At 43.1% G+C, this 27,280-nt stretch overlaps 1 protein-coding gene across 1 annotated transcript; it reads right to left on the bottom strand.

Annotated features, from left to right (window-relative positions):
• Positions 1-3,010: 3,010 nt before the first annotated feature.
• Positions 3,011-27,280, bottom strand: LOC311125668 (serine/threonine-protein phosphatase 4 regulatory subunit 1-like). Its single transcript, XM_084199699.1, has 6 exons — positions 27,220-27,280; positions 26,732-26,873; positions 10,673-10,793; positions 8,352-8,486; positions 7,864-8,005; positions 3,011-3,806 (listed from the first exon to the last, which is right to left on the bottom strand). Exons 1-6 carry the CDS (start codon positions 27,254-27,256, stop codon positions 3,481-3,483), a joined length of 903 nt encoding a protein of 300 aa, XP_084055825.1. The 5' UTR covers positions 27,257-27,280; the 3' UTR covers positions 3,011-3,480.

Below are 27,280 nucleotides of genomic sequence, written 5' to 3'. Positions count from 1 at the left end.
AAACCATTGAATATTACAAAGGTTGTGAATTGCAAAGTTATGATATAAAATCTTTGAACAATGGTACATAATTGAAAAGAAAAATACATGTAATTAAATGCATATACACTACCGGTCAAAAGTTTTAGAACACCTACTCATTCAAGGGTTTTTCTTTATTTTTACTATTTTCTACATTGTAGAATAATAATGTAGACATCAAAACTATGAAATAACACATATGGAATCATGTAGTAATCAAAATGTATTTTATATTTGAGATTCTTCAAATATCCACCCTTTGCCTTGATGACAGTTTTGCACACTCTTGGCATTCTCTCAACCAGCTTCATGAGGTAGTCACCTGGAATGCATTTCAATTAACAGGTGTGCCTTCTTAAAAGTTAATTTGTGGAATTTCTTTTCTTCTTAATGCGTTTGAGCCAATCAGTTGTGTTGTGACAAGGGAGGGGGGGTATACAGAAGATGGTATTTTACCAAATAGGGCTAAGTCCATATTTTGGCAAGAACAGCTAAAATAAGCAAAGAGAAACGACAGTCCATCATTACTTTAAGACATGAAGGTTAGTCAATATGGAACATTTCAAGAACTTTGAAAGTTTCTTCAAGTGCAGTCGCAAAAACCATCAAGCGCTATGATGAAACTGGCTCTCATGAGGACCGCCACAGGAATGGAAGACCCAGAGTTACCTCTGCTGCAGAGGGTAAGTTCATTAGAGTTACCAGCCTCAGAAATTGCAGCCCAAATAAATGCTTCACAGAGTTCAAGTAACAGACACATCTCAACATCAACTGTCAAGAGGAGACTGTGTGAAATCAGGCCTTCATGGTCGAATTTCTGCAAAGAAACCACTACTAAAGGACAGCAATAAGAAGAAGAGACTTGCTTGGGCCAAGAAACACGAGCAGACCGGTGGAAATGTGTCCTTTGGTCTGGAGTTCAAATTGGAGGTTTTGGTTCCAACCGCTGTGTCTTTGTGAGACGCGGTGTGGGTGAACGGATGATCTCTGCATGTGTATTTACCACCGTAAAGCATGGAGGAGGTGTTATGGTGTGGGGGCGCTTTGCTGGTGACACTGATTTATTTAAAATTCAAGGCACACTTAACCAGCATGGCTACCACAGTATTCTGCAGCGATACGCCATTCCATCTGGTTTGGGCTTAGTGGGACTATCATTCGTTTTACAACAGGACAATGACCCAACACACCTCCAGGCTGTGTAAGGGCTATTTTACCAAGAAGGAGAGTGATGGAGTGCTGCATCAGATGACCTGGCCTCCACAATCCCCCAACCTCAACCAAATTGAGATGGTTTGGGATGAGTCGGACCGTAGAGTGAAGGAAAAGCAGCCAACAAGTGCTCAGCATATGTGGGAACTCCTTCAAGGCTGTTGGAAAAGTATTCCAGGTGAAGCTGGTTGAGAGAATGCCAAGAGTGTGCAACGCTGTCATCAAGGCAAAGTGTGGCAATTTGAAGAATCTATATATTCGGATTTGTTTAACAATTCTGTGGTTACTACATGATTCCATGTGTGTTATTTCATAGTTTTGATGTCTTCACTATTATTCTACAATGTAGAAAATAGTAAAAATAAAGAAAAACCCTTGAATGAGTAAGTGTTCTAAAACTTTTGACCGGTAGTGTATATTAACAGTTCAACCACATAAAGAAAACAAGATGGGGAAAATTGCAGACAGATGAGATGAGTTAGGTAGGCTATAGTACTACCGCAGTGAACATTTCCATAAGATGGAAGACAGACTTGAGATGCACGCCACACCGCAATCAGTTTATGATCTCAAGTCGTGTCTATGGTCAAAAATGGGTTGCCATGTGTACAGGAGAGAAAAAAAGAGATTAAAAAGACTCCAAAAGTGACTTGGTGACAGCTCCCATTATATTCACACTTATGTCTCTACAGAAAACCCTACAACTGGCCTTGGCTCCTCTGACTCCACAGGTTTGACTGTACAATGCTTGCCAATGTTTGGAAGTTATTTGTTATCCAACAAACTTATTTCACCACTACTGAGATATAATGGTCAGAGCGTCTTGGAACACAAACCCAGGGCACACAACCATTCCTATACTGTACAATGTATTGTGGTCAGTGGACCGACTGATCAAAAAGTTACCATTTAACCATAGATCTGCTGTCATGATGTCGACCAAAATGGTATTGGGATCCACAATGTTGAAGTGGATAAGGGGGAGTGCTTCACAGGTCTTTACCAAACTATCAATTACTTTTCTGCTTCTTCGTTCTACAACAAACTCTGTCACTTTATCATAAGCCCTTGAGTCGAGAACACCCAAAATAACCTCCCTCCCCCCAAAAACACAATTGAAGTCTGTATGCCAAATGGCACCCTATTCCCTATACAGTGCACTACTTTTGACCAGAGCCCTATAGGCCCTGGTCAAAAGTAGTGCACTATAAAAGGAATAGGGTGCCATTTGGGACGCAGCAATGACTTGCCCGCTGACACCAGAGGTTTATTCAGGGGAGAGCAATGTTACAGAATGTACAGATAATGATGCATTGTGTATCGAAGAATCACAATTCTAGTATGTCTATCTATACATTACATTTCTATCTGCGACGTTCTAAAGCGCTGTACCCCATTCTATAAGCTAATCTATCATTCTAAAAAAGGTTTCTTAACCCAAACGCCCCTATGGCAATACTGGCCCGAGTAATGTCCATACAGAGGTATTTCATTGGTCTCTGCCAAAAATGGGAGACTTGGGTCACATTATTGACGTGGTAAATACACAGAGGGAAGAAGCCATGAGTTCATTAACATCTTTCGTTTTGTCAAAAAAGTGTCCAATATGACTTAGGAGTGCCGAGTGGTGCGGCTGTTCCTTCTCCTAAGCAGTACTGGTTACGGAGGCCCTTGAAGACAATATGAAAAGAGAGAGAGAGAGGAACTGTGATGAGACCAGAGGACCTGAGACAGCTGCCTGGATACGGATGGGTTGAGGTGACTCGACGACGAGACGCGAGCCACTTGGTGGGTTGCTTTCCACCTGGGATCCGACGCCATTTTGCGGTGGCTGGTTTAGCTTAGCTAGGTGCCGTTTTCAGATCGAGTGTGTGTGAGAGAGTGTGTGTGTGTGTGTGTGTATATGAGTGTGTGTATGAGTGTGTGTGTATGAGTGTGTGTCTGAGTGTGTGTGTGTGTGTTTGAGAAAGAGAGAATGAATGATTGTATGCAAGTCTATGCATGTAGGAGTGTGTATGTATGTATGTATTTATGTATGTATGTGTGTGTGTGTGTGTGTGTGTGTGTGTGTGTGTGTGTGTGTGTGTGTATGAGTTTGTGTGTGTATGAGTTTGTGTGTGTGTTTGTTTGAGAGAGAACATGAATGATTGTATGTATGTTTATGTATCACTGCCTTTATTTCCTACAAGCTAGTGGTCTGGTGCTGGTGATAGTTGTTGGCTGTGGGTCGGAGCAGGCTGGCTGGGTCTAGATTAAGGCAGCCGTGTCCATAAGCACCATGTTGGGGTCCAGGCTGTCTGTCTGGTTCTGGTTTAAGGCAGCCATGTCCATAAGCACCATGTTGGGGTCCAGGCTGTCTGTCTGGTTCTGGTTTAAGGCAGCCGTGTCCATAAGCACCATGTTGGGGTCCAGGCTGTCTGTCTGGTTCTGGTTTAAGGCAGCCGTGTCCATAAGCACCATGTTGGGGTCCAGGCTGGCAAAGAAGCGTACGTCTCGGTCCTTGTCCGCCTGCAGGGCCATCACCGTCTCCTCCAGCTCGTCTAAGTAGGCACTGCCCGGCTCTTTGAAGTACGCTGCAAGTACAAGTCAAGTCAGAATTTATAGTGGGGGAAAAAAGTATTTAGTCAGCCACCAATTGTGCATGTTCTCCCACTTAAAAAGATGAGAGAGGCCTGTAATTTTCATCATAGGTACACGTCAACTATGACAGACAAATTGAGAATTTTTTTTCCAGAAAATCACATTGTAGGATTTTTTATGAATTTATTTGTAAGTATTTGGTCACCTACAAACAAGCAAGATTTCTGGCTCTCACAGACCTGTAACTTCTTCTTTAAGAGGCTCCTCTGTCCTCCACTCGTTACCTGTATTAATGGCACCTGTTTGAACTTGTTATCAGTATAAAAGACACCTGTCCACAACCTCAAACAGTCACACTCCAAACTCCACAATGGCCAAGACCAAAGAGCTGTCAAAGGACACCAGAAACAAAATTGTAGACCTGCACCAGGCTGGGAAGACTGAATCTGCAATAGGTAAGCAGCTTGGTTTGAAGAAATCAACTGTGGGAGCAATTATTAGGAAATGGAAGACATACAAGACCACTGATAATCTCCCTCGATCTGGGGCTCCACGCAAGATCTCACCCCGTGGGGTCAAAATGATCACAAGAACGGTGAGCAAAAATCCCAGAACCACACGGGGGGACCTAGTGAATGACCTGCAGAGAGCTGGGACCAAAGTAACAAAGCCTACCATCAGTAACACACTACGCCGCCAGGGACTCAAATCCTGCAGTGCCAGACGTGTCCCCCTGCTTAAGCCAGTACATGTCCAGGCCCGTCTGAAGTTTGCTAGAGTGCATTTGGATGATCCAGAAGAGGCTTGGGAGAATGTCATATGGTCAGATGAAACCAAAATATAACTTTTTGGTAAAAACTCAACTCGTCGTGTTTGGAGGACAAAGAATGCTGAGTTGCATCCAAAGAACATCATACCTACTGTGAAGCATGGGGGTGGAAACATCATGCTTTGGGGCTGTTTTTCTGCAAAGGGACCAGGACGACTGATCCGTGTAAAGGAAAGAATGAATGGGGCCATGTATTGTGAGATTTTGAGTGAAAACCTCCTTCCATCAGCAAGGGCATTGAAGATGAAACATGGCTGGGTCTTTCAGCATGACAATGATCCAAAACACACCGCCCGGGCAACGAAGGAGTGGCTTCGTAAGAAGCATTTCAAGGTCCTGGAGTGGCCTAGCCAGTCTCCAGATCTCAACCCCATAGAAAATCTTTGGAGGGAGTTGAAAGTCTGTGTTGCCCAGCGACAGCCCCAAAACATCACTGCTCTAGAGGAGATCTGCATGGAGGAATGGGCCAAATTACCAGCAATAGTGTGTGAAAACCTTGTGAAGACTTACAGAAAACATTTGACCTGTGTCATTGCCAACAAAGGGTATATAACAAAGTATTGAGAAACTTTTGTTATTGACCAAATACTTATTTTCCACCATAATTTGCAAATAAATTCATTAAAAATCCTACAATGTGATTTTCTGGAATTTTTGTCTGTCATAGTTGACGTGTACCTATGATGAAAATTACAGGCCTCTCTCATCTTTTTAAGTGGGAGAACTTGCACAATTGGTGGCTGTCTAAATACTTTTTTCCCCCACTGTATTTAAAGTGCATTTTACATGGGTCACAACCATAGAAATATAATTACTAGAATGGGTGTCCCAATTCAAGTCAATGAGGCCCTAATGGGTGGACCGGTGGGCAGTACTTAACATAATTAAATATAAGAATGTAGGAAACTGGGGAAATATGGAGAACAATGAAGAATAGAGGGAAAACATTAACAACAAAATGAAGGGAGAAAATAGTCCACAGAAGATAGAGGGAATACAATATTCTAAGTGGTATGCTCGTTTGGATATTGGAACATACCGCATAACACATTTGGGAGGAGCAAAAACAACACCATGCCATGAGAGAGAAAATCAGTTGGAACTGGGAAAGGCTACAGTTCGCTCTAACTGCTGTCATTCACTGTTTCATCAGTGGCCAATTCAACACTCTTTCCACAAAGAAGTTGGTCTAGCAATAGCTTGAATGTGTACTACATCAGTTTTTATATTGCTGATGCATTTCAAAAGGCCCCTTCAGAGGAAGTTGCCACCCCTATTTCGATCATTCTAGTAATAGAGCGGAAATGCTTGTTACGGTTCCACCTCTGAAGAATGATGGGAGTCTACTTATACATATTCACGAATCTCGGGTGGGAAGGTACGTTGTGGGGATTTCCACGTGGAGAAACAACAAATAGGGCACTGACAGCTGTCAGTCTAGCTAGCTAGAATGCTAAGCTTATCTAGCTAGCTAGCTAGCTAGCTAGCAAGCATGCTAAGCTTTTCTAGCTAACCTTATCTACCTAGCTAGATTGCATGCTAATCTTATCTACCTAGCTAATGTTATCTGTTGTTGTTGCCGTTAATTTTTTATACACCGTATTCAAAAGATTAGCCAGCTGGCTAGGCTATGGCTGGATCTGAATTTGCTAAATGCAATCATATCACGCATTTATACAATAGCAAAAAAAAAAAAAAAAAAAGACAAATTATCCAATGGATTATGATCACTTTAAATATAGGCCTCAGCTCGAGACGTCTTGTTTTCCTCCGGGTGTTATCCTTGTGACAGCGTGGCTGGAGTTATGTCTTCTGGGGTGCGTTGGAAAATGTAAGCTGTTACTTGTTCCTACAGTTGGTACTATTGAATGTGTACTAGAGCAGCTATGCTACATTTAGTTCCTCCCTCCTGCTATTACTATGCTATAACCAATATTATGGTCGGCAATAATTAGTGACTATTTTCAAACTCCTATTTATTATTATTTCATACCATCTATTGTTCTCATTGTATTACTGTGTGATACCATTCAGCATATACAGTTTGATACAGTCCTCCCTCTCGTTGCTATTGTTGTGTAGTGCTCTTGTTGTATACCTGTATATAGTCCCGTATAGCTCAGTTGGTAGAAAATGGCGCTTGCAACGCCAGGGTTGTGGGTTCGATTCCCACGGGGGACCAGTACGAAAAAAAGTATGAAAATGTATGCACTCACTAACTGTATGTCGTTCTGGATAAGAGCGTCTGATAAATTACTGTAATGAGGAAGATAATGTATTTTCAGTGTTTGACAACAGCTGATAATAAGATACATGTAAATGTACCTCTGAGACCATTCAGCCTTTATGTTTTATAATCATGTACAGTGTTTTACTTATCTATTGATATTGCTCTATTCAATATAATTCATCCATGCACAGTGGTTATGCTCTTCTCCTGCTATTTATTCATTTAATGTGTATTGTATCATATCTCTATTTCTGTTTCTGTTCTGTTTTAGACCATTCAATGAAGTCCTCTGTTTGGAACACTTTGGAGGTTGGCCTCGTCTCACTAATAGGAGATAGTTGTCCATAAGCCACAGACCTGCTTATTCTGGAGGGTCCTCCCTCACAACACTATTTTCATTTGCTTTCATGGCTCAGGACGCAAGGCTGTTTGGCTCAGCTCATTTGCGAAGAGGAAGAACTTGGCAGCTGTTTCTGATTAATAAACAATGCCATGCTGGTGGGTGGTAACATTCAAATAAAATCCAGCCCTGAAAATAAATGTAGTTTGAAAAATAATTTGTACGTTATCTCATTGGAAAATACGGATTTCCACGAATGTCCCACTTCAAGGCCAAATATATCACTTTGACTAAAATGATGATGACCTATTGACATAAATTGTTGTACAACATCATGGGTAAGCTCTGGCCATCATCTTTCAGCTCGAAAAAGTGGATTTACTGGTGTGGGCGTTTAAATGTGCGAGACATGTTCCCTCTCGAAGGCTAATTAAGTTATATTCCATTCTTGACTTTATCAATAGCATAAAGCATCTACATGCATTATAATAATAATAATAATAATAATAATAATAATAATAATAATATGCCATTTAGCAGACGCTTTTATCCAAAGCGACTTACAGTCATGCGTGCATACATTTTTGTGTATGGCATTAAATATGTTATTTTTGTTCATATTCTTGGGTAGATAGAGGGCCCAGTCTTTACCTTTCTCCATGACACTCTGCCGCAGTGCTTTGGCCACCAGCACGCGGACGTTGGCCACAGGGTCCAACGACAGGCTGAGGAGACTTGGGAGGAGGTGCTGGGCAAACTGGTCCATGGGCATACAGTCCTCCTCCACGATGGCCTGGGGAACACAGTGAAGAGAGTTAATAGAAAAACTGATTTAGATAGAAAGACAGACAGATGACAGATGGAGAGCAGGGTCGTGTTCATTAGGGAATGCAACAGATTATTTTTTTATTACAACGGAAAACTAAAGTTTACATTTCTTATCGGTTTCCCTTTTGTTTGGTGCCTAATGAACATGACCAAGCAGTCAGACATACAATTCTCACACCCGCCTTCTTTCAGAATAGTGCTATGGCAAGTATGGCTGATGCAATTTCACACTAAAACATTTTCTGAAGTTAGCAACTATTGGGATTAATGTTTATAAGGATTTATTTTCATAATACTATGTGTTTCCTGACCTGGCAAATGAAGGCAAAGGCCTGGCGGCCCACCCATTTTGGACAGTGGCAGAAGCGGACGATGAGCTCGTTGATGAAGTTCAGGCCCAGCTCGTGGGCTCCGCACGCATACATCTTCTGTAAGATCTCCACCACCTGGGACACACAAGATGATATTTGATGATATTTCCACAATATGAGGTCGAAATAACACTTTGAAATTGTGTATGAGCCGTTTGAAGAAAATGCCTTGAAATTCAGCCTGTTCAGGTGGGATGGAACATGACGTCACAATGTGATTATAATAAACCAATGACTGTTCATCTGGGTAAGGGGGTGGGCTCTAGACCATCCTATCACGGCTGTGTATGTAAATACAATTCATTACCAAAAGTATGTGGACACCTACTCGTCAAACATTTCATTCTAAAATCATGGACATTAATATGGAGTTGGTCCCCCGTTTGCTGCTATAACAGCCTCCACTCTTCTGGGAAGGCTTTCCACTAGATGTTGGAATATTGCTGCTGGGACTTGCTTTCATTCATTGTCATGCTGAAACAGGAAAGGGCCTAACACCAAACTGTTGTCACAAAGTTGGAAGCACAGAATCGTCTAGAATGTCATTGTATGCTGTAGCGTTAAGATTTCCCTTCACTGGAACTAAGGGGCCTAGCCCGAACCATGAAAAACAGCCCCAGAACATTTGATCTCAGCCACCAAACTTTACAGTTGACACTATGCATTCGGGCAGGTAGCATTCTCCTGGCATCCGCTAAACCCAGATTTGTCCGTCGGACTGCCAGATGGTGAAGTGTGATTCATCACTCCAGAGAATGCGTTTTCACTGTTCCAGAGTCCAATGGCGGCGACCTTTACACCATTTCAGCCGACTCTTGGCATTGCGCATGGTGATCTTAGGCTTGTGTGCAGCTACTCGGCCATGGAAACCCATTTCATGAAGCTCCCGATGAACAGTTCTTGTGCGTTCTTTGCTTCCAGAGGCAGTTTGGAACTCAGTAGTGAGTGTTGCAACCGAGGACAGACGATTTTTATGCGCTACGCGCTTCAGCACTCGGCGGTCCCGTTCTATGAGCTTGTGTGGCATACCACTTCGCGGCTGAGCCGTTGTTGCTCCTAGACATTTCCACTTCACAATAACAGCACTTACAGTTGACCGGGACAAACTGACTTGTTGGAAAGGTGGCATCCTATGACGGTGCCACTTTGAAAGTCACTGAGCTCTTCAGTAAGGCCATTCTACTGCCAATGTTTGTCTATGGAGATTGCATGGCTGTGTGCTCGATTTTATACACCCGTCAGAAATAGCCAAATCGACGAATTTGAAGGGATGTCCACATACTTTTGTATATATAGTGTATGTGGGATGCTGGGCTGAAGGGAGTTGTAGTTTTCATTAAGCAAATATTCAACCTAGCGCCGCGTCATAAACGTGGTAATAAAATACAATGACCATAATCCATTGAGAGAAGGATAGAGACAGTTGGTGAAGTAGCTCTACCCGATTGGTAGTTGTAGTAGTTGGTAATAAGCAGTCTTGAAAGTATGCTGCATCTACTTTGAAGAGCTAGTCAAATGATATTGTCAGACAGCCTGCAGCATACTTAGGCAGCTACCAGCTAGCCACTAGCCTAGCTAAATAGGATGACTCAAAGACAGTACAGTATGACGGAGCATAGAGATAACGCTAGATGGTTGTCTGGCTGGCTGGCTGGCTGGTACTGCCTGAGCAGAGATGAGATGATGACTTTAAGGAATGAAAAATAATGAAGTCATCAAATAAAATTAAGTAATATACAATAATGAAATATGTTATTATTTCATAGTAATTTCCTATTGATGTCAACCCAATGTGGACCTGAAACAGACAATGGAATATTTACAATGTTTTGGCAATTGAATGTTGAATTATTTCATAATGCATTAAAAAAAAAGTACAATTATCGAAACCAAAATCAAAAACTTTGATTATGTTTTTAAAGAATGGAACCGACCTCAAAAAGCACTAATTGCTCAGCACCATTATTTAACCAGGTAAGCCAGTTGAGAACAAGTTAGAACACTATATAAGGAACAGGGTGCCATTTGCGACACAATATTTGGGTGCTTCCCATTCTTCAGAAAAGCAGGTCACTGCATGAAGATGAGATGACTGTACACTTCCACAGAAGTTTGTCACAATACAGACGTGCGCACAAACGTCATATCATTCAGGACAATCTGAGTACGTGAAAATGTTAAAAATTTATAATAAAAAAAAAAAAAAAACTTTGTTACATCATTCAACAACACATTTTTTCAAGTACAAACGGCATGCCTACCAGCTTGTAAGAGATCCACCGGACCTCCGACACTTTGTCTGAGCAGAGGGTCAGTGCTATTTGTCTGAGGTAGTTATACACGTCATAGTGGCTGTACAACTCGATGATCAAGATCAGCTGCCTGTGGACACACACATGAAGACGTTCTGTTCAACACACACTGGCTCTGAAGTATAGGGGTCATCCTAAATAAAGTACATTTTCTTTCTCTGATATCTTCACTCCGCAAAGGAGTCCAACAATATTTCTATATGCATTGGGAGCACAGAGTAATAAAACCTAGAGGGTGACCCTCCTTTCGTTTCCATTGACTGATTATGTGACAGCATGGAGCGCCATGTTAACCTGAGTGCCAGTCTGTGTGCGCTATCATGCCAAGTCCTTGTCACTCATTGTCATGTATGGCTTGACACTGAGCAATGGAGTGGACAAGAGCACAAACAGATCTGGGACCAGGACCTGTATCCACAAACTGTCTCAGAGTAGGAGTGCTGATCTAGGACATATATCTATCTATATATCTATATCATCTTATTACGATCTAAAAGGCAAAACTGATTCTTACTCTGACACGCTTTGTGGATACGGGCCCAATGTTAGTAATTTACTGTCATATGCCATCCTGCTAAGGAGCATAATTCATTGGCTGATCCATCCTGCTGACCTAGATCGGCACCAAGACTGAACGTGACTTTCTTCGACGGTCACGGTAAATTGCACTTTTGGGTCTCGGTACACTCTTCGAGTCGCTGTCGCGGTAAATCATCGCACATTTGGGTCTCGGTACCTGAAGTGGAATCCTCTTCGTTTAGCTAGCATAAAATATGCCATTGGATTGCTCATAGAAACGCGCTGAATAATTTTTGCATATTGCAAATGGTTTAGAATTGGAAAATAATGAATGATTTGGAATGCTGTGTCTGACTACTTACTGTTGCTAAGGTGATAATCGTTCGAGTCCTATTGTTGCGCTTTCGGTACATGTCCAACAATAACATAGCCACACAGTTGAACAAATCTAATGTTTCATGATCAACTGATAGTAAGTTTAGTTATATTGACTTGGAAATACCTGGTATATTATGGTAAGAAGGTAGGCTTATTTTTTTATGGACTTGCGACAGCAGTCCCACTTGAAATACTATACAACTTATTTCAGACTTTTGAACGTGATTGGCTCAGCAGTCACAATTTAAACATAGTCAGTGGTGTAGTGCTGATTTTTAGGTGAGGGAGCGCAACAGTTTTTGTTTTTATATGACGTCATCTGTTCCCAATCAAAGTTTGAACCGACCAGTGGTTTTGAGCCCCACCTGTTTAGCTAAAAAAACTAAAAGAAAATAATATATATATATATATATATATATATATATATATATATTGCATGTTATTTTGGCATTAATATGTGTCACATATCAGTTTGCAAACAATGTAAAAAAATTAATCATATTGAGTTAATAAAGCTGCATACAAACATGGTCTCTTTTTTGCTTTCTTGAGTAAGGCAGCTCCAAAATGCAGGGGTTTCAGCCCAGCTCAGTGCTGCAGCTAGCGACTGGAACGAGTTGCAAACAACACTCAAACTGGACAGTTTTATCTCCATCTCTTCATTCAAAGACACAATCATGGACACTCTTACTGACACTTGTGGCTGCTTCGCGTGATTTATTGTTGTCTCTACCTTCTTGCCCTATGTGCTGTTGTCTGTGCCCAATAATGTTTGTACCATGTTTTGTGCTGCTACCATGTTGTGCTGCTGCCATGTTGTGTTGCTACCGTGTTGTTGTCATGTGTTGCTACCATGCTGTGTTGTCATGTGTTGCTGCCATGTGTTGTTGTCTTAGGTCTCTCTTTATGTAGTTTTGTGGTGTCTCGTCGTGATGTGTGTTTTGTCCTATAGTTTTATTTTTAATCCCCCGTCTCCGCAGCATTTTGGTTGGCCGTCATTGTAAATAAGTATTTGTTCTTAACTGACTTGCCTAGTTAAATAAAGGTTCAATAATGTTTTTTTGTTTTTTATTCTGTGGTGGTGGGGCAGTCAGGGGAAAATACAGAGCGTAGGGGTTGGTAATGTTCTCTAGTTGCTCCGTGATTGGCTCAGTGTTCTGTCACTCATGGGGACACTATGTCACCGCAAAATCTACAGGGAGAGCTAGAAAGTTCAAGCCCCTTTGGGTGCTGCCATAGATTTACATTAGCAGTGCCCATCCAAGAAGGCTCAAGGTCATTGGCCACAGATAAAATTACATCAAATCACGTGTTATCCACCGTAGCTTTGATTGGACTGATCATGTCAACATCATACTTCTTAGCTAGCAAGCTAGACAAGCAGTCATCATCATGAATCACGTTGACAATCTACTGGTAAATCCTTTTCAATCCTTGTCATATGAAGAGAAATTAGAGATAAAACGTCTCGGTGCTCATCGGCCATGGACATAAACATTACACAAAAAGTCGGAAATCGCAAATTCAACAAAGAGTGGTTTGGAAGGAAGCAGTGGCTAACAGCAAGCGTCTCAAAACAATCACTATTTTGCTTCCCCTGCCTGCTATACGGTGGAGAGGGTGTGTGGTCCAAGTCTGGGTTTAAGGATTTAAAACATGTCTGAAAGGGTCTCAAAACATGTGAATTGTGCATCACATATAGACAATGCTGTTAAACTGGGATTACTGGGGAAATCAAACATTTTGGCTCAGCTAGACACCACATATAGATGAGCCATCGACCTTCACAACCAACAGACGGAGGAGAATAGGTACATGCTTGCCAGAATTATAGCATGCATTCAATTGTGTGGCAATTGTGAGACAGCACTGCAGGGCCTGTTTGTACAACTGTTCTGACTTGGTGGTGCACATGTAGCCTATAGCCTGTTTTAGAGAAATGTCATCATCAAATATTATAAGATCTTTCATTGTCTGCTCATGTGTCAACATTATTTATCCTATGGTTAAGACTTGGTGTACTGGCAGAATACTGTAAGAACGGCCCACGTTCTGAATTATGTCGCTGTCCATTTCAAAAGTGCTGAACAAATAGGCGGCGTATAGGCTACGTCCGTCTCAGCTCGCTACATCCGTCTCAGCTCGCTACATCCGTCTCAGCTCGCTACATCCGTCTCAGCTCGCTACATCCGTCTCAGCTCGCTACATCCGTCTCAGCTCGCTACATCCGTCTCAGCTCGCTACATCCGTCTCAGCTCGCTACATCCGTCTCAGCTCGCTACATCCGTCTCAGCTCGCTACATCCGTCTCAGCTCGCTACATCCGTCTCAGCTCGCTCATGTCTTAATCCAAATGACGGTTTGTCTCTTAACCACTTATCGTTATTTATGCCATAGTTTGTACGTTTGTATAGGTCTATGTCATTAGTAAGCTATTCATTATTATAGGCAACGTTAGAATTATGCATTTAATTGTTTTGCTTACTTTGTGTGTTATAATTAGCTCAGGTGCTTTTCTCCACGAGGAGGGGATACTATAATGTAATGTTGTTAGGTCTGACCCAACAACATTATAGTATAGTATCCCCTCCTCGTAACCATGGTTACCAGTGATACAGCCTGGAATCAAACCAGGGGGTCTGTAGTGATGCCTCAAGCACTGAGATGCAGTGCCTTAGACCGCTGCACCACTCGGGAGCCCAGAATAATAGTGAAGACATCAAAACTATGAAATAACACATATGGAATCATGTAGTAACCAAAAAAGTGTTATACAAATCAAAATATATTTTATAATTGAGATTCTTCAAATAGCCACCCTTTGCCTAGATGACAACTTTGCACACTCTTGGCATTCTCTCAACCAGCTTCACCTGGAATACTTTCCCAACAGCCTTGAAGGAGTTCCCACATATGCAGAGGAGTTGTTGGCTGCTTTTCCTTCACTCTGCGGTACGACTCATCCCAAACCATCTCAATTTGGTTGAGGTTGGGGATTGTGGAGGCCAGGTCATCTGATGTAGCACTCCATCACTCTCCTTCTTGGTAAAATAGCCCTTACACAGCCTGGAGGTGTGTTGGGTCATTGTCCTGTTGAAAAACAAATGATAGTCCCACTAAGCCCAAACCAGATGGGATGGCGTATCGCTGCAGAATGCTATGGTATCCATGCTGGTTAAGTGTGCCTTGAATTCTAAATAAATCACAGTGTCACCAGCAAAGCACCCCCACACCATAACACCTCCTCCTCCATGCTTTACTGTGGAAAATACACATGCAGAGATAATCTGTTCACCCACACCGCGTCTCACAAAGACACGGCGGTTGGAACAAAAACCTCCAATTTGGACTCCAGACCTAAGGAAACATTTCCACCGGTCTAATGTCCATTGCTCGTGTTTCTTGGCCCAAGCAAGTCTCTTCTTCTTATTGGTGTCCTTTAGTAGTGGTTTCTTTGCAGCAATTGGACCATGAAGGCCTGATTCACACAGTCTCCTCTGAACAGTTGATGTTGAGATGTGTCTGTTACTTGAACTCTGTGAAGCATTTATTAGGGCTGCAATTTCTGAGGCTGGTAACTCTAATGAACTTATCCTCTGCAGCAGAGGTAACTGTTTGAATGTTAAATGACGAGACAGAGGCATTGATGCGAGTAACCAGTCTTGTTCAGTATATTGCAATACATCCGGGTATCTCAAGTACGCCGGTAAAACACTGGAGTTGCAGTAATTAACATTTACCAACAAATGGAATCATTGAGCCATCTTCCACCCATAACGTCTTCCCTTTTATAAAATAGGACAGGAGCTGTCAATTCACTAACAAAACAAACCTAGTAGTAATTTCCAACATGAACAGTTTAGTATTATTTTATTTTTTTAAATTCAGTTAACCACTTAACACATTTTGATACTCTCTTCACCTTTATCTCTGTCTGTCAACAATCCCTAATGGGAAACCTACAGATTAAGTATTTTTGGTGGCTGGGACAGATGCCCGCAGCGTGAAAAGACAGGGGGCTTGTCTGCGTGGACTGCGGGCTCCCGCACAGGCGTGTCACCTGACTGTCTAAGGGGAGTATTGATGGGCGAGGGAGTGGACGACCTGTGATCCCCTGGCTCTTCGCCCAGTGCCTCAGGCCCCATGTGACTTGCTGGGGTTCCGTCTTTTGTCATGCGACCCCTATGACCATCAGAGTTCTGAGTAGATGCTGGCTCAGCAATCCGAAGGTCAACCCTGTTACGACGGTACAGTGATCCATTCACTTCGACCAAGTAGGAGCGTGGTGCCACTTTCTGTACACTGGATCTGAGTCTCCAGAGGCCCGTCCGGTCCCCTGGTAGTGGCTTCATTCGCACCGTTTCACCCATCCTGAGCTCAGGTAAGTATTTTGCTGATTTGTCGTAGATGAACTTGGAGACCTGTCTTCTGTGACGTAGCTTCACCAGCACGTCTGTCACCACACATGGCTCCTGTCAGGTGGATGAATGATCTTGACAAAGGATAAAATGCTCACTAACAGGGATGTAAACAAATTTGTGCACAAAATTTGAGATAAATACGCTTTTTGTGTGTATGGAACATTTCTGGGATCTTTTATTTCAGCTCATGAAACATGGGACCAGAACTTTACATGTTGCGTTTATATTTTTGACCAGTGTAGTAGTCTATCAAAGTAATCAGAACAGATATTTTAATATATTTAACTTTGACTATATTTCACCACTTCACTTAAGTAAAAATACGTTTTAAACTTCAAGTATCACACAAATACTTTTAAAGAAGCAAGTCACAATTTTCCTTCATGGAAAATCACCTAGCTGAGTTTTATATTAATAAAAAATCTGTGTTGCAGGTGTTTTGAACCTTTGTGACAATGGTGTGACACTCATTTGCACAATTCATTTGTTGGTTTTTCTGATTTATATTATACATTTAATTACAGAATACTAAAAATAACAATACATAAAACATATTTTAAAAGAAACCATTGAATATTACAAAGGTTGTGAATTGCAAAGTTATGATATAAAATCTTTGAACAATGGTACATAATTGAAAAGAAAAATAAATGTAATTAAATGCATATACACTACCGGTCAAAAGTTTTAGAACACCTACTCATTCAAGGGTTTTTCTTTATTTTTACTATTTTCTACATTGTAGAATAATAATGTAGACATCAAAACTATGAAATAACACATATGGAATCATGTAGTAATCAAAATGTATTTTATAATTGAGATTCTTCAAATATCCACCCTTTGCCTTGATGACAGTTTTGCACACTCTTGGCATTCTCTCAACCAGCTTCATGAGGTAGTCACCTGGAATGCATTTCAATTAACAGGTATGCCTTCTTAAAAGTTAATTTGTGGAATTTCTTTCCTTCTTAATGCGTTTGAGCCAATCAGTTGTGTTGTGACAAGGGAGCGGGGGTATACAGAAGATTTCCCAAATAAGCAAAGAGAAACGACAGTCCATCATTACTTTAAGACATGAAGGTTAGTCAATATGGAACATTTCAAGAACTTTGAAAGTTTCTTCAAGTGCAGTCGCAAAAACCATCAAGCGCTATGATGAAACTGGCTCTCATGAGGACAGCCACAGGAATGGAAGACCCAGAGTTACCTCTGCTGCAGAGGGTAAGTTCATTAGAGTTACCAGCCTCAGAAATTGCAGCCCAAATAAATGCTTCACAGAGTTCAAGTAACAGACACATCTCAACATCAACTGTCCAGAGGAGACTGTGTGAAATCAGGCCTTCATGGTCGAATTTCTGCAAAGAAACCACTACTAAAGGACAGCAATAAGAAGAAGAGACTTGCTTGGTGCCAAGAAACACGAGCAGACCGGTGGAAATGTGTCCTTTGGTCTGGAGTTCAAATTGGAGGTTTTGGTTCCAACCGCTGTGTCTTTGTGTGTGATACTCTGGCTCCATGGACTTTGATTATTTGAGCCAGGGTTGTTCACTTTCATTGTTTGGGTGTATTTCTATGTTGGGTATTCTAGTTGTTCATTTCTATGTTTGGGTATTGTTCTTGATTAGTCATATGACTCCCAATCGGAGGTAACGAGTGTCAGCTGTCGGCTCGTTATCTCTGATTGGGAGCCATATTTAAACTGTGTGGTTTCTCCTTGGTTTGTGGGTTTTTGTTCCATGTTTCTGTCAGTGTTACAGAGGACTTCACTATCGTCATTTGTTGTTTTTCGTGGTTGCTTTATTAAATAAAGTCATCATGTTCACTCCACGCGCTGCGTATTGGTCCGCTTCTTCAGACGATCGTGACAGAAAAACCCACCATCAAAGGACCAAGCAGCGTGTCAAGCGGCAACAGGACCCAGCTCCAAAGGCTTCCTGGACATGGGAGGAGATTTTGGACGGAAAGGGGTCCTGGACTTGGGAGGAGATCCTGGATGGGATGGATCGCCGTCCATGGAGCGAGACGGTGGAGAGGCGACGGCGAGAGGAGCAACGGCGTCAGCAGGGCCATCGTCGGAAGGACGAGAGGCAACCCCAAAAAGTTTTTGGGGGGGGGCACATGGCTTGGGCGGCTGGGCAGCAGGAGGCTGCCACAGGGCTGACGGAGGCAGAGAAGGGGCGAATTCAGGAGGCAACCAGGTTACGGGGGTCACTGGCCAAAGTAGGGAAAGGAGATGTAGGGGCACGGCGAGTGGTACTGGGGTGTATTACCAGTCCGGTCCGGCCCGTTCCAGTTCCCGGGGTAGAGCCAGTGGTGTGTGCCTCCAGTACGGTCCGGCCTGTTACGACCCCTCGCACCAAGGATACGGTGCGCTTCGCCAGCCCGGCCCGGCCTGTTCCGGCCACTCGCACTAGGGATACGGTGCGCTTCGCCAGCCCAGCCCGGCCTGTTCCGGCCACTCGCACCAGGGATACGGTGCGCTTCGCCAGCCCGGCCCGGCCTGTTCCGGCCACTCGCACCAGGGATACGGTGCGCGTCGCCAGCCCTTTCCCACCAGTGCCTACACCACGCCCCAAGCCTCCTGTGTGTCTCCCGAGTCCTGTGCGTCCTGTTGCTGCTCTCCGCACTAGGCTTAATGTGAGTCCCCAGGGTCCAGCATGCCCTGTTCCGGCTCTCCGCACTAGCCCTTATGTGCGTTCCCAGGGTCCAGCATGCCCTGTTGCTTCTCCCCGCACTAGCCCTGAGATGCGTGTCCTCAGCCCGGTACCTCCAGTTCCGGCACCACGCATCAGGCCTACGGTGCGTCCCCAGGGCCAAGCATGCCCTGTTGCTGCTTCCCGCACTAGCCCTGAGATGCGTGTCCTCAGCCCGGTACCTCCAGTTCCGGCACCACGCATCAGGCCTACGGTGCGTCCCCAGGGTCCAGCATGCCCTGTTGCTTCTCCCCGCACTAGCCCTGAGATGCGTGTCCTCAGCCCGGTACCTCCTGTTCCGGCACCACGCACCAGGCCTACGATGCGCCTCAGACGGCCAGAGTCTGCCGTCTGCCCAACGGGGCCTGAACTGTCCGTCTGCCCAGCGCCGTCTGAACTGCCCGTCTGCCCAACGCCGTCTGAACTGTCCGTCTGCCAAGCGCCGCAGGAACTGCCCGTCTGTACTGAGCCTGCAAAGCCGCCCGTCTGCCATGAGCCTTCAGAGCCGTCCGCCAGACCGGAGCCGCTAGAGCTCTCCGCCAGACAGGAGCAGCCAGAGCCTTCCGCCAGACAGGATCAGCCAGAGCCTTCCGCCAGACAGGAGCAGCCAGAGCCTTCCGCCAGACAGGATCAGCCAGAGCCTTCCGCCAGACAGGATCAGCCAGAGCCTTCCGCCAGACAGGATCAGCCAGAGCCTTCCGCCAGACCACGACCTGGGCCAGAGCCGCCACCATGGACAGACGCCCACCCAGACCCTCCCCTAGACTGTAGGCTGGTGCGCCCGGAGTTCGCACCTTTAGGGGGGGGTACTGTGATACTCTGGCTCCATGGACTTTGATTATTTGAGCCAGGGTTGTTCACTTTCATTGTTTGGGTGTATTTCTATGTTGGGTATTCTAGTTGTTCATTTCTATGTTTGGGTATTGTTCTTGATTAGTCATATGACTCCCAATCGGAGGTAACGAGTGTCAGCTGTCGGCTCGTTATCTCTGATTGGGAGCCATATTTAAACTGTGTGGTTTCTCCTTGGTTTGTGGGTTTTTGTTCCATGTTTCTGTCAGTGTTACAGAGGACTTCACTATCGTCATTTGTTGTTTTTCGTGGTTGCTTTATTAAATAAAGTCATCATGTTCACTCCACGCGCTGCGTATTGGTCCGCTTCTTCAGACGATCGTGACATTGTGAGACGCGGTGTGGGTGAACGGATGATCTCTGCATGTGTATTTACCACCGTAAAGCATGGAGGAGGTGTTATGGTGTGGGGGCGCTTTGCTGGTGACACTGATTTATTTAGAATTCAAGGCACACTTAACCAGCATTGCTACCACAGTATTCTGCAGCGATACGCCATCCCATCTGGTTTGGGCTTAGTGGGACAATCATTCGTTTTACAACAGGACAATGACCCAACACACCTCCAGGCTGTGTAAGGGCTATTTTACCAAGAAGGAGAGTGATGGAGTGCTGCATCAGATGACCTGGCCTCCACAATCCCCCAACCTCAACCAAATTGAGATGGTTTGGGATGAGTCGGACCGTAGAGTGAAGGAAAAGCAGCCAACAAGTGCTCAGCATATGTGGGAACTCCTTCAAGGCTGTTGGAAAAGTATTCCAGGTGAAGCTGGTTGAGAGAATGCCAAGAGTGTGCAACGCTGTCATCAAGGCAAAGTGTGGCAATTTGAAGAATCTATATATTCGGATTTGTTTAACAATTCTGTGGTTACTACATGATTCCATGTGTGTTATTTCATAGTTTTGATGTCTTCACTATTATTCTACAATGTAGAAAATAGTAAAAATAAAGAAAAACCCTTGAATGAGTAAGTGTTCTAAAACTTTTGACCGGTAGTGTATATTAACAGTTCAACCACATAAAGAAAACAAGATGGGGAAAATTGCAGACAGATGAGATGAGTTAGGTAGGCTATAGTACTACCGCAGTGAACATTTCCATAAGATGGAAGACAGACTTGAGATGCACGCCACACCGCAATCAGTTTATGATCTCAAGTCGTGTCTATGGTCAAAAATGGGTTGCCATGTGTACAGGAGAGAAAAAAAGAGATTAAAAAGACTACAAAAGTGACTTGGTGACAGCTCCCATTATATTCTCACTCATGTCTCTACAGAAAACCCTACAACTGGCCTTGGCTCCTCGGACTACACAGGTCTGACTATACAATGCTTGCCAATGTTTGGAAGTTATTTGTTCTCCAACAAACTTATTTCACCACTACTGAGATATAATGGTCAGAGCGTCTTAGAACACAAACCCAGGGCACACAACCATTCCTATACTGTACAATTTATTGTGGTCAGTGGACCGACTGACCAAAAAGTTACCATTTAACCATAGATATGATGTCGACCAAAATGGTATTGGGATCCACAATGTTGAAGTGGATAAGGGGGAGTGCTTCACAGGTCTTTACCAAACTATCAATCTCTTTTTCTGCTTCTTCGTTCTACAACAAACTCTGTCACTTTATCATATGTAATAAGCCCTTGAGTCGAGAACACCCAAATAACCTCCCTCCCCCCAAAAACACAATTGAAGGGCTGTATGCCAAATGGCACCCTATTCCCTATAGGCCCTGGTCAAAAGTAGTGCACTATAAAAGGAATAGGGTGCCATTTGGGACGCAGTAATGACTTGCCCGCTGACACCAGAGGTTTATTCAGGGGAGAGCAATGTTACAGAATGTACAGATAATCATGCATTGTGTATCGAAGAATCACAATTCTAGTATGACTATCTATACATTAAATTTCTATCTGCGACGTTCTAAAGCGCTGTACCCCATTCTATAAGCTAATCTATCATTCTAAAAAGGTTTCTTAACCCAAACGCCCCTATGGCAATACTGGCCCGAGTAATGTCCATACAGAGGTATTTCATTGGTCTCTGCCAAAAATGGGAGACTTGGGTCACATTATTGACGTGGTAAATACACAGAGGGAAGAAGCCATGAGTTCATTAACATCTTTCGTTTTGTCAAAAAAGTGTCCGATATGACTTAGGAGTGCCGAGTGGTGCGGCTGTTCCTTCTCCTAAGCAGTACTGGTTACGGAGGCCCTTGAAGACAATATGAAAAGAGAGAGAGAGAGGAACTGTGATGAGACCAGAGGACCTGAGAGAGCTGCCTGGATACGGATGGGTTGAGGTGACTCGATGACGAGACGCGAGTTGCTTTCCACCTGGGATCCGACGCCATTTTGCGGTGGCTGGTTTAGCTTAGCTAGGTGCCGTTTTCAGATCGAGTGTGTGTGTGTGTGTGTGTGTGTGTGTGTATATGAGTGTGTGTATGAGTGTGTGTGTATATGAGTGTGTGTGAATGAGTGTGTGTCTGAGCGTGTGTGTGTGTTTGAGAAAGAGAGAATGAATGATTGTATGCAAGTCTATGCATGTAGGAGTGTGTGTGTGTGTATGTATGTATGTATGTATGTATGTATGTATGTATGTATGTATGTATGTATGTATGTATGTATGTATGTATGTATGTGTATGTGTATGTGTGCGTATGAGTTTGTGTGTGTGTTTGTTTGAGAGAGAACATGAATGATTGTATGTATGTTTATGTATCACTGCCTTTATTTCCTACAAGCTAGTGGTCTGGTGCTGGTGATAGTTGTTGGCTGTGGGTCGGAGCAGGCTGGCTGGGTCTAGATTAAGGCAGCCATGTCCATAAGCACCATGTTGGGGTCCAGGCTGTCTGTCTGGTTCTGGTTTAAGGCAGCCGTGTCCATAAGCACCATGTTGGGGTCCAGGCTGTCTGTCTGGTTCTGGTTTAAGGCAGCCGTGTCCATAAGCACCATGTTGGGGTCCAGGCTGGCAAAGAAGCGTACGTCTCGGTCCTTGTCCGCCTGCAGGGCCATCACCGTCTCCTCCAGCTCGTCTAAGTAGGCACTGCCCGGCTCTTTGAAGTACGCTGAAAGTACAAGTCAAGTCAGCATTTATAGTGGGGGAAAAAAGTATTTAGTCAGCCACCAATTGTGCATGTTCTCCCACTTAAAAAGATGAGAGAGGCCTGTAATTTTCATCATAGGTACACGTCAACTATGACAGACAAATTGAGAGAAAACAAATCCAGAAAATCACATTGTAGGATTTTTAATGAATTTATTTGCAAATGATGGTGGAAAATAAGTATTTGGTCACCTACAAACAAGTAGGATTTCTGGCTCTCACAGACCTGTAACTTCTTCTTTAAGATGCTCCTCTGTCCTCCACTCGTTACCTGTATTAATGGCACCTGTTTGAACTTGTTATCAGTATAAAAGACACCTGTCCACAACCTCAAACAGTCACACTCCAAACTCCACTATGGCCAAGACCAAAGAGCTGTCAAAGGACACCAGAAACAAAATTGTAGACCTGCACCAGGCTGGGAAGACTGAATCTGCAATAGGTAAGCAGCTTGGTTTGAAGAAATCAACTGTGGGAGCAATTATTAGGAAATGGAAGACATACAAGACCACTGATAATCTCCCTCGATCTGGGGCTCCACGCAAGATCTCACCCCGTGGGATCAAAATGATCACAAGAACGGTGAGCAAAAATCCCAGAACCACACGGGGGGACCTAGTGAATGACCTGCAGAGAGCTGGGACCAAAGTAACAAAGCCTATCATCAGTAACACACTACGCCGCCAGGGACTCAAATCCTGCAGTGCCAGACGTGTCCCCCTACTTAAGCCAGTACATGTCCAGGCCCGTCTGAAGTTTGCTAGAGTGCATTTGGATGATCCAGAAGAGGATTGGGAGAATGTCATATGGTCAGATGAAACCAAAATATAACTTTTTGGTAAAAACTCAACTCGTCGTGTTTGGAGGACAAAGAATGCTGAGTTGCATCCAAAGAACAGCATACCTACTGTGAAGCATGGGGGTGGAAACATCATGCTTTGGGGCTGTTTTTCTGCAAAGGGACCAGGACGACTGATCCATGTAAAGGAAAGAATGAATGGGGCCATGTATCGTGAGATTTTGAGTGAAAACCTCCTTCCATTAGCAAGGGCATTGAAGATGAAACGTGGCTGGGTCTTTCAGCATGACAATGATCCCAAACACACCGCCCGGGCAACGAAGGAGTGGCTTCGTAAGAAGCATTTCAAGGTCCTGGAGTGGCCTAGCCAGTCTCCAGATCTCAACCCCATAGAAAATCTTTGGAGGGAGTTGAAAGTCTGTGTTGCCCAGCGACAGCCCCAAAACATCACTGCTCTAGAGGATATCTGCATGGAGGAATGGGCCAAAATACCAGCAACAGTGTGTGAAAACCTTGTGAAGACTTACAGAAAACATTTGACCTGTGTCATTGCCAACAAAGGGTATATAACAAAGTATTGAGAAACTTTTGTTATTGACCAAATACTTATTTTCCACCATAATTTGCAAATAAATTCATTAAAAATCCTACAATGTGATATTCTGGAATTTTTGTCTGTCATAGTTGACGTGTACCTATGATGAAAATTACAGGCCTCTCTCATCTTTTTAAGTGGGAGAACTTGCACAATTGGTGGCTGACTAAATACTTTTTTCCCCCACTGTATTTAAAGTGCATTTTACATGGGTCACAACCATAGAAATATAATTACTAGAATGGGTGTCCCAATTCAAGTCAATGAGGCCCTAATGGGTGGACCGGTGGGCAGTACTTAACATAATTAAATATAAGAATGTAGGAAACTGGGGAAATATGGAGAACAATGAAGAATAGAGGGAAAACATTAACAACAAAATGAAGGGAGAAAATAGTCCACAGAAGAGAGAGGGAATACAATATTCTAAGTGGTATGCTCGTTTGGATATTGGAACATACCGCATAACACATTTGGGAGGAGCAAAAACAACACCATGCCATGAGAGAGAAAATCAGTTGGAAATGGGAAAGGCTACAGTTCGCTCTAACTGCTGTCATTCACTGTTTCATCAGTGGCCAATTCAACACTCTTTCCACAAAGAAGTTGGTCTAGCAATAGCTTGAATGTGTACTACATCAGTTTTTACATTGCTGATGCATTTCAAAAGACCCCTTCAGAGGAAGTTGCCACCCCTATTTCGATCATTCTAGTAATAGAGCGGAAATGCTTGTTACGGTTCCACCTCTGAAGAATGATGGGAGTCTACTTATACATATTCACGAATCTGGGGTGGGAAGGTACGTTGTGGGGATTTCCACGTGGAGAAACAACAAATAGGGCACTGACAGCTGTCAGTCTAGCTTGCTAGAATGCTAAGCTTATCTAGCTAGCTAGCTAGCTAGCTAGCTAGCAAGCATGCTAAGCTTTTCTAGCTAACCTTATCTACCTAGCTAGATTGCATGCTAACCTTATCTACCTAGCTAATGTTATCTGTTGTTATACACCGTATTCAAAAGATTAGCCAGCTGGCTAGGCTATGGCTGGATCTGAATTTGCTAAATGCAATCATATCACGCATTTATACAATAGCAAAAAAAAAAAAAAAAAAAGACAAATTATCCAATGGATTATGATCACTTTAAATATAGGCCTCAGCTCGAGACGTCTTGTTTTCCTCCGGGTGTTATCCTTGTGACAGCGTGGCTGGAGTTATGTCTTCTGGGGTGCGTTGGAAAATGTAAGCTGTTACTTGTTCCTACAGTTGGTACTATTGAATGTGTACTAGAGCAGCTATGCTACATTTAGTTCCTCCCTCCTGCTATTACTATGCTATAACCAATATTATGGTCGGCAATAATTAGTGACTATTTTCAAACTCCTATTTATTATTATTTCATACCATCTATTGTTCTCATTGTATTACTGTGTGATACCATTCAGCATATACAGTTTGATACAGTCCTCCCTCTCGTTGCTATTGTTGTGTAGTGCTCTTGTTGTATACCTGTATATAGTCCCGTATAGCTCAGTTGGTAGAAAATGGCGCTTGCAACGCCAGGGTTGTGGGTTCGATTCCCACGGGGGACCAGTACGAAAAAAAGTATGAAAATGTATGCACTCACTAACTGTATGTCGTTCTGGATAAGAGCGTCTGATAAATTACTGTAATGAGGAAGATAATGTATTTTCAGTGTTCAGTGTTTGACAACAGCTGATAATAAGATACATGTAAATGTACCTCTGAGACCATTCAGCCTTTATGTTTTATAATCATGTACAGTGTTTTACTTATCTATTGATATTGCTCTATTCAATATAATTCATCCATGCACAGTGGTTATGCTCTTCTCCTGCTATTTATTCATTTAATGTGTATTGTATCATATCTCTATTTCTGTTTCTGTTCTGTTTTAGACCATTCAATGAAGTCCTCTGTTTGGAACACTTTGGAGGTTGGCCTCGTCTCACTAATAGGAGATAGTTGTCCATAAGCCACAGACCTGCTTATTCTGGAGGGTCCTCCCTCACAACACTATTTTCATTTGCTTTCATGGCTCAGGACGCAAGGCTGTTTGGCTCAGCTCATTTGCGAAGAGGAAGAACTTGGCAGCTGTTTCTGATTAATAAACAATGCCATGCTGGTGGGTGGTAACATTCAAATAAAATCCAGCCCTGAAAATAAATGTAGTTTGAAAAATAATTTGTACGTTATCTCATTGGAAAATACGGATTTCCACGAATGTCCCACTTCAAGGCCAAATATATCACTTTGACTAAAATGATGATGACCTATTGACATAAATTGTTGTACAACATCATGGGTAAGCTCTGGCCATCATCTTTCAGCTCGAAAAAGTGGATTTACTGGTGTGGGCGTTTAAATGTGCGAGACATGTTCCCTCTCGAAGGCTAATTAAGTTATATTCCATTCTTGACTTTATCAATAGCATAAAGCATCTACATGCATTATAATAATAATAATAATAATAATAATAATAATAATAATATGCCATTTAGCAGACGCTTTTATCCAAAGCGACTTACAGTCATGCGTGCATACATTTTTGTGTATGGCATTAAATATGTTATTTTTGTTCATATTCTTGGGTAGATAGAGGGCCCAGTCTTTACCTTTCTCCATGACACTCTGCCGCAGTGCTTTGGCCACCAGCACGCGGACGTTGGCCACAGGGTCCAACGACAGGCTGAGGAGACTTGGGAGGAGGTGCTGGGCAAACTGGTCCATGGGCATACAGTCCTCCTCCACGATGGCCTGGGGAACACAGTGAAGAGAGTTAATAGAAAAACTGATTTAGATAGAAAGACAGACAGATGACAGATGGAGAGCAGGGTCGTGTTCATTAGGGAATGCAACAGATTATTTTTTTATTACAACGGAAAACTAAAGTTTACATTTCTTATCGGTTTCCCTTTTGTTTGGTGCCTAATGAACATGACCAAGCAGTCAGACATACAATTCTCACACCCGCCTTCTTTCAGAATAGTGCTATGGCAAGTATGGCTGATGCAATTTCACACTAAAACATTTTCTGAAGTTAGCAACTATTGGGATTAATGTTTATAAGGATTTATTTTCATAATACTATGTGTTTCCTGACCTGGCAAATGAAGGCAAAGGCCTGGCGGCCCACCCATTTTGGACAGTGGCAGAAGCGGACG

This window comes from Coregonus lavaretus (assembly GCF_964263955.1).
Source record: "Coregonus lavaretus genome assembly, contig: HAP1_SCAFFOLD_1266, whole genome shotgun sequence".
Taxonomy (NCBI): Eukaryota; Metazoa; Chordata; class Actinopteri; order Salmoniformes; family Salmonidae; genus Coregonus; species Coregonus lavaretus.
The sequence above is the reverse complement of the archived record's forward strand: the minus strand, read 5'-3'. Positions and strand labels throughout refer to the sequence as shown.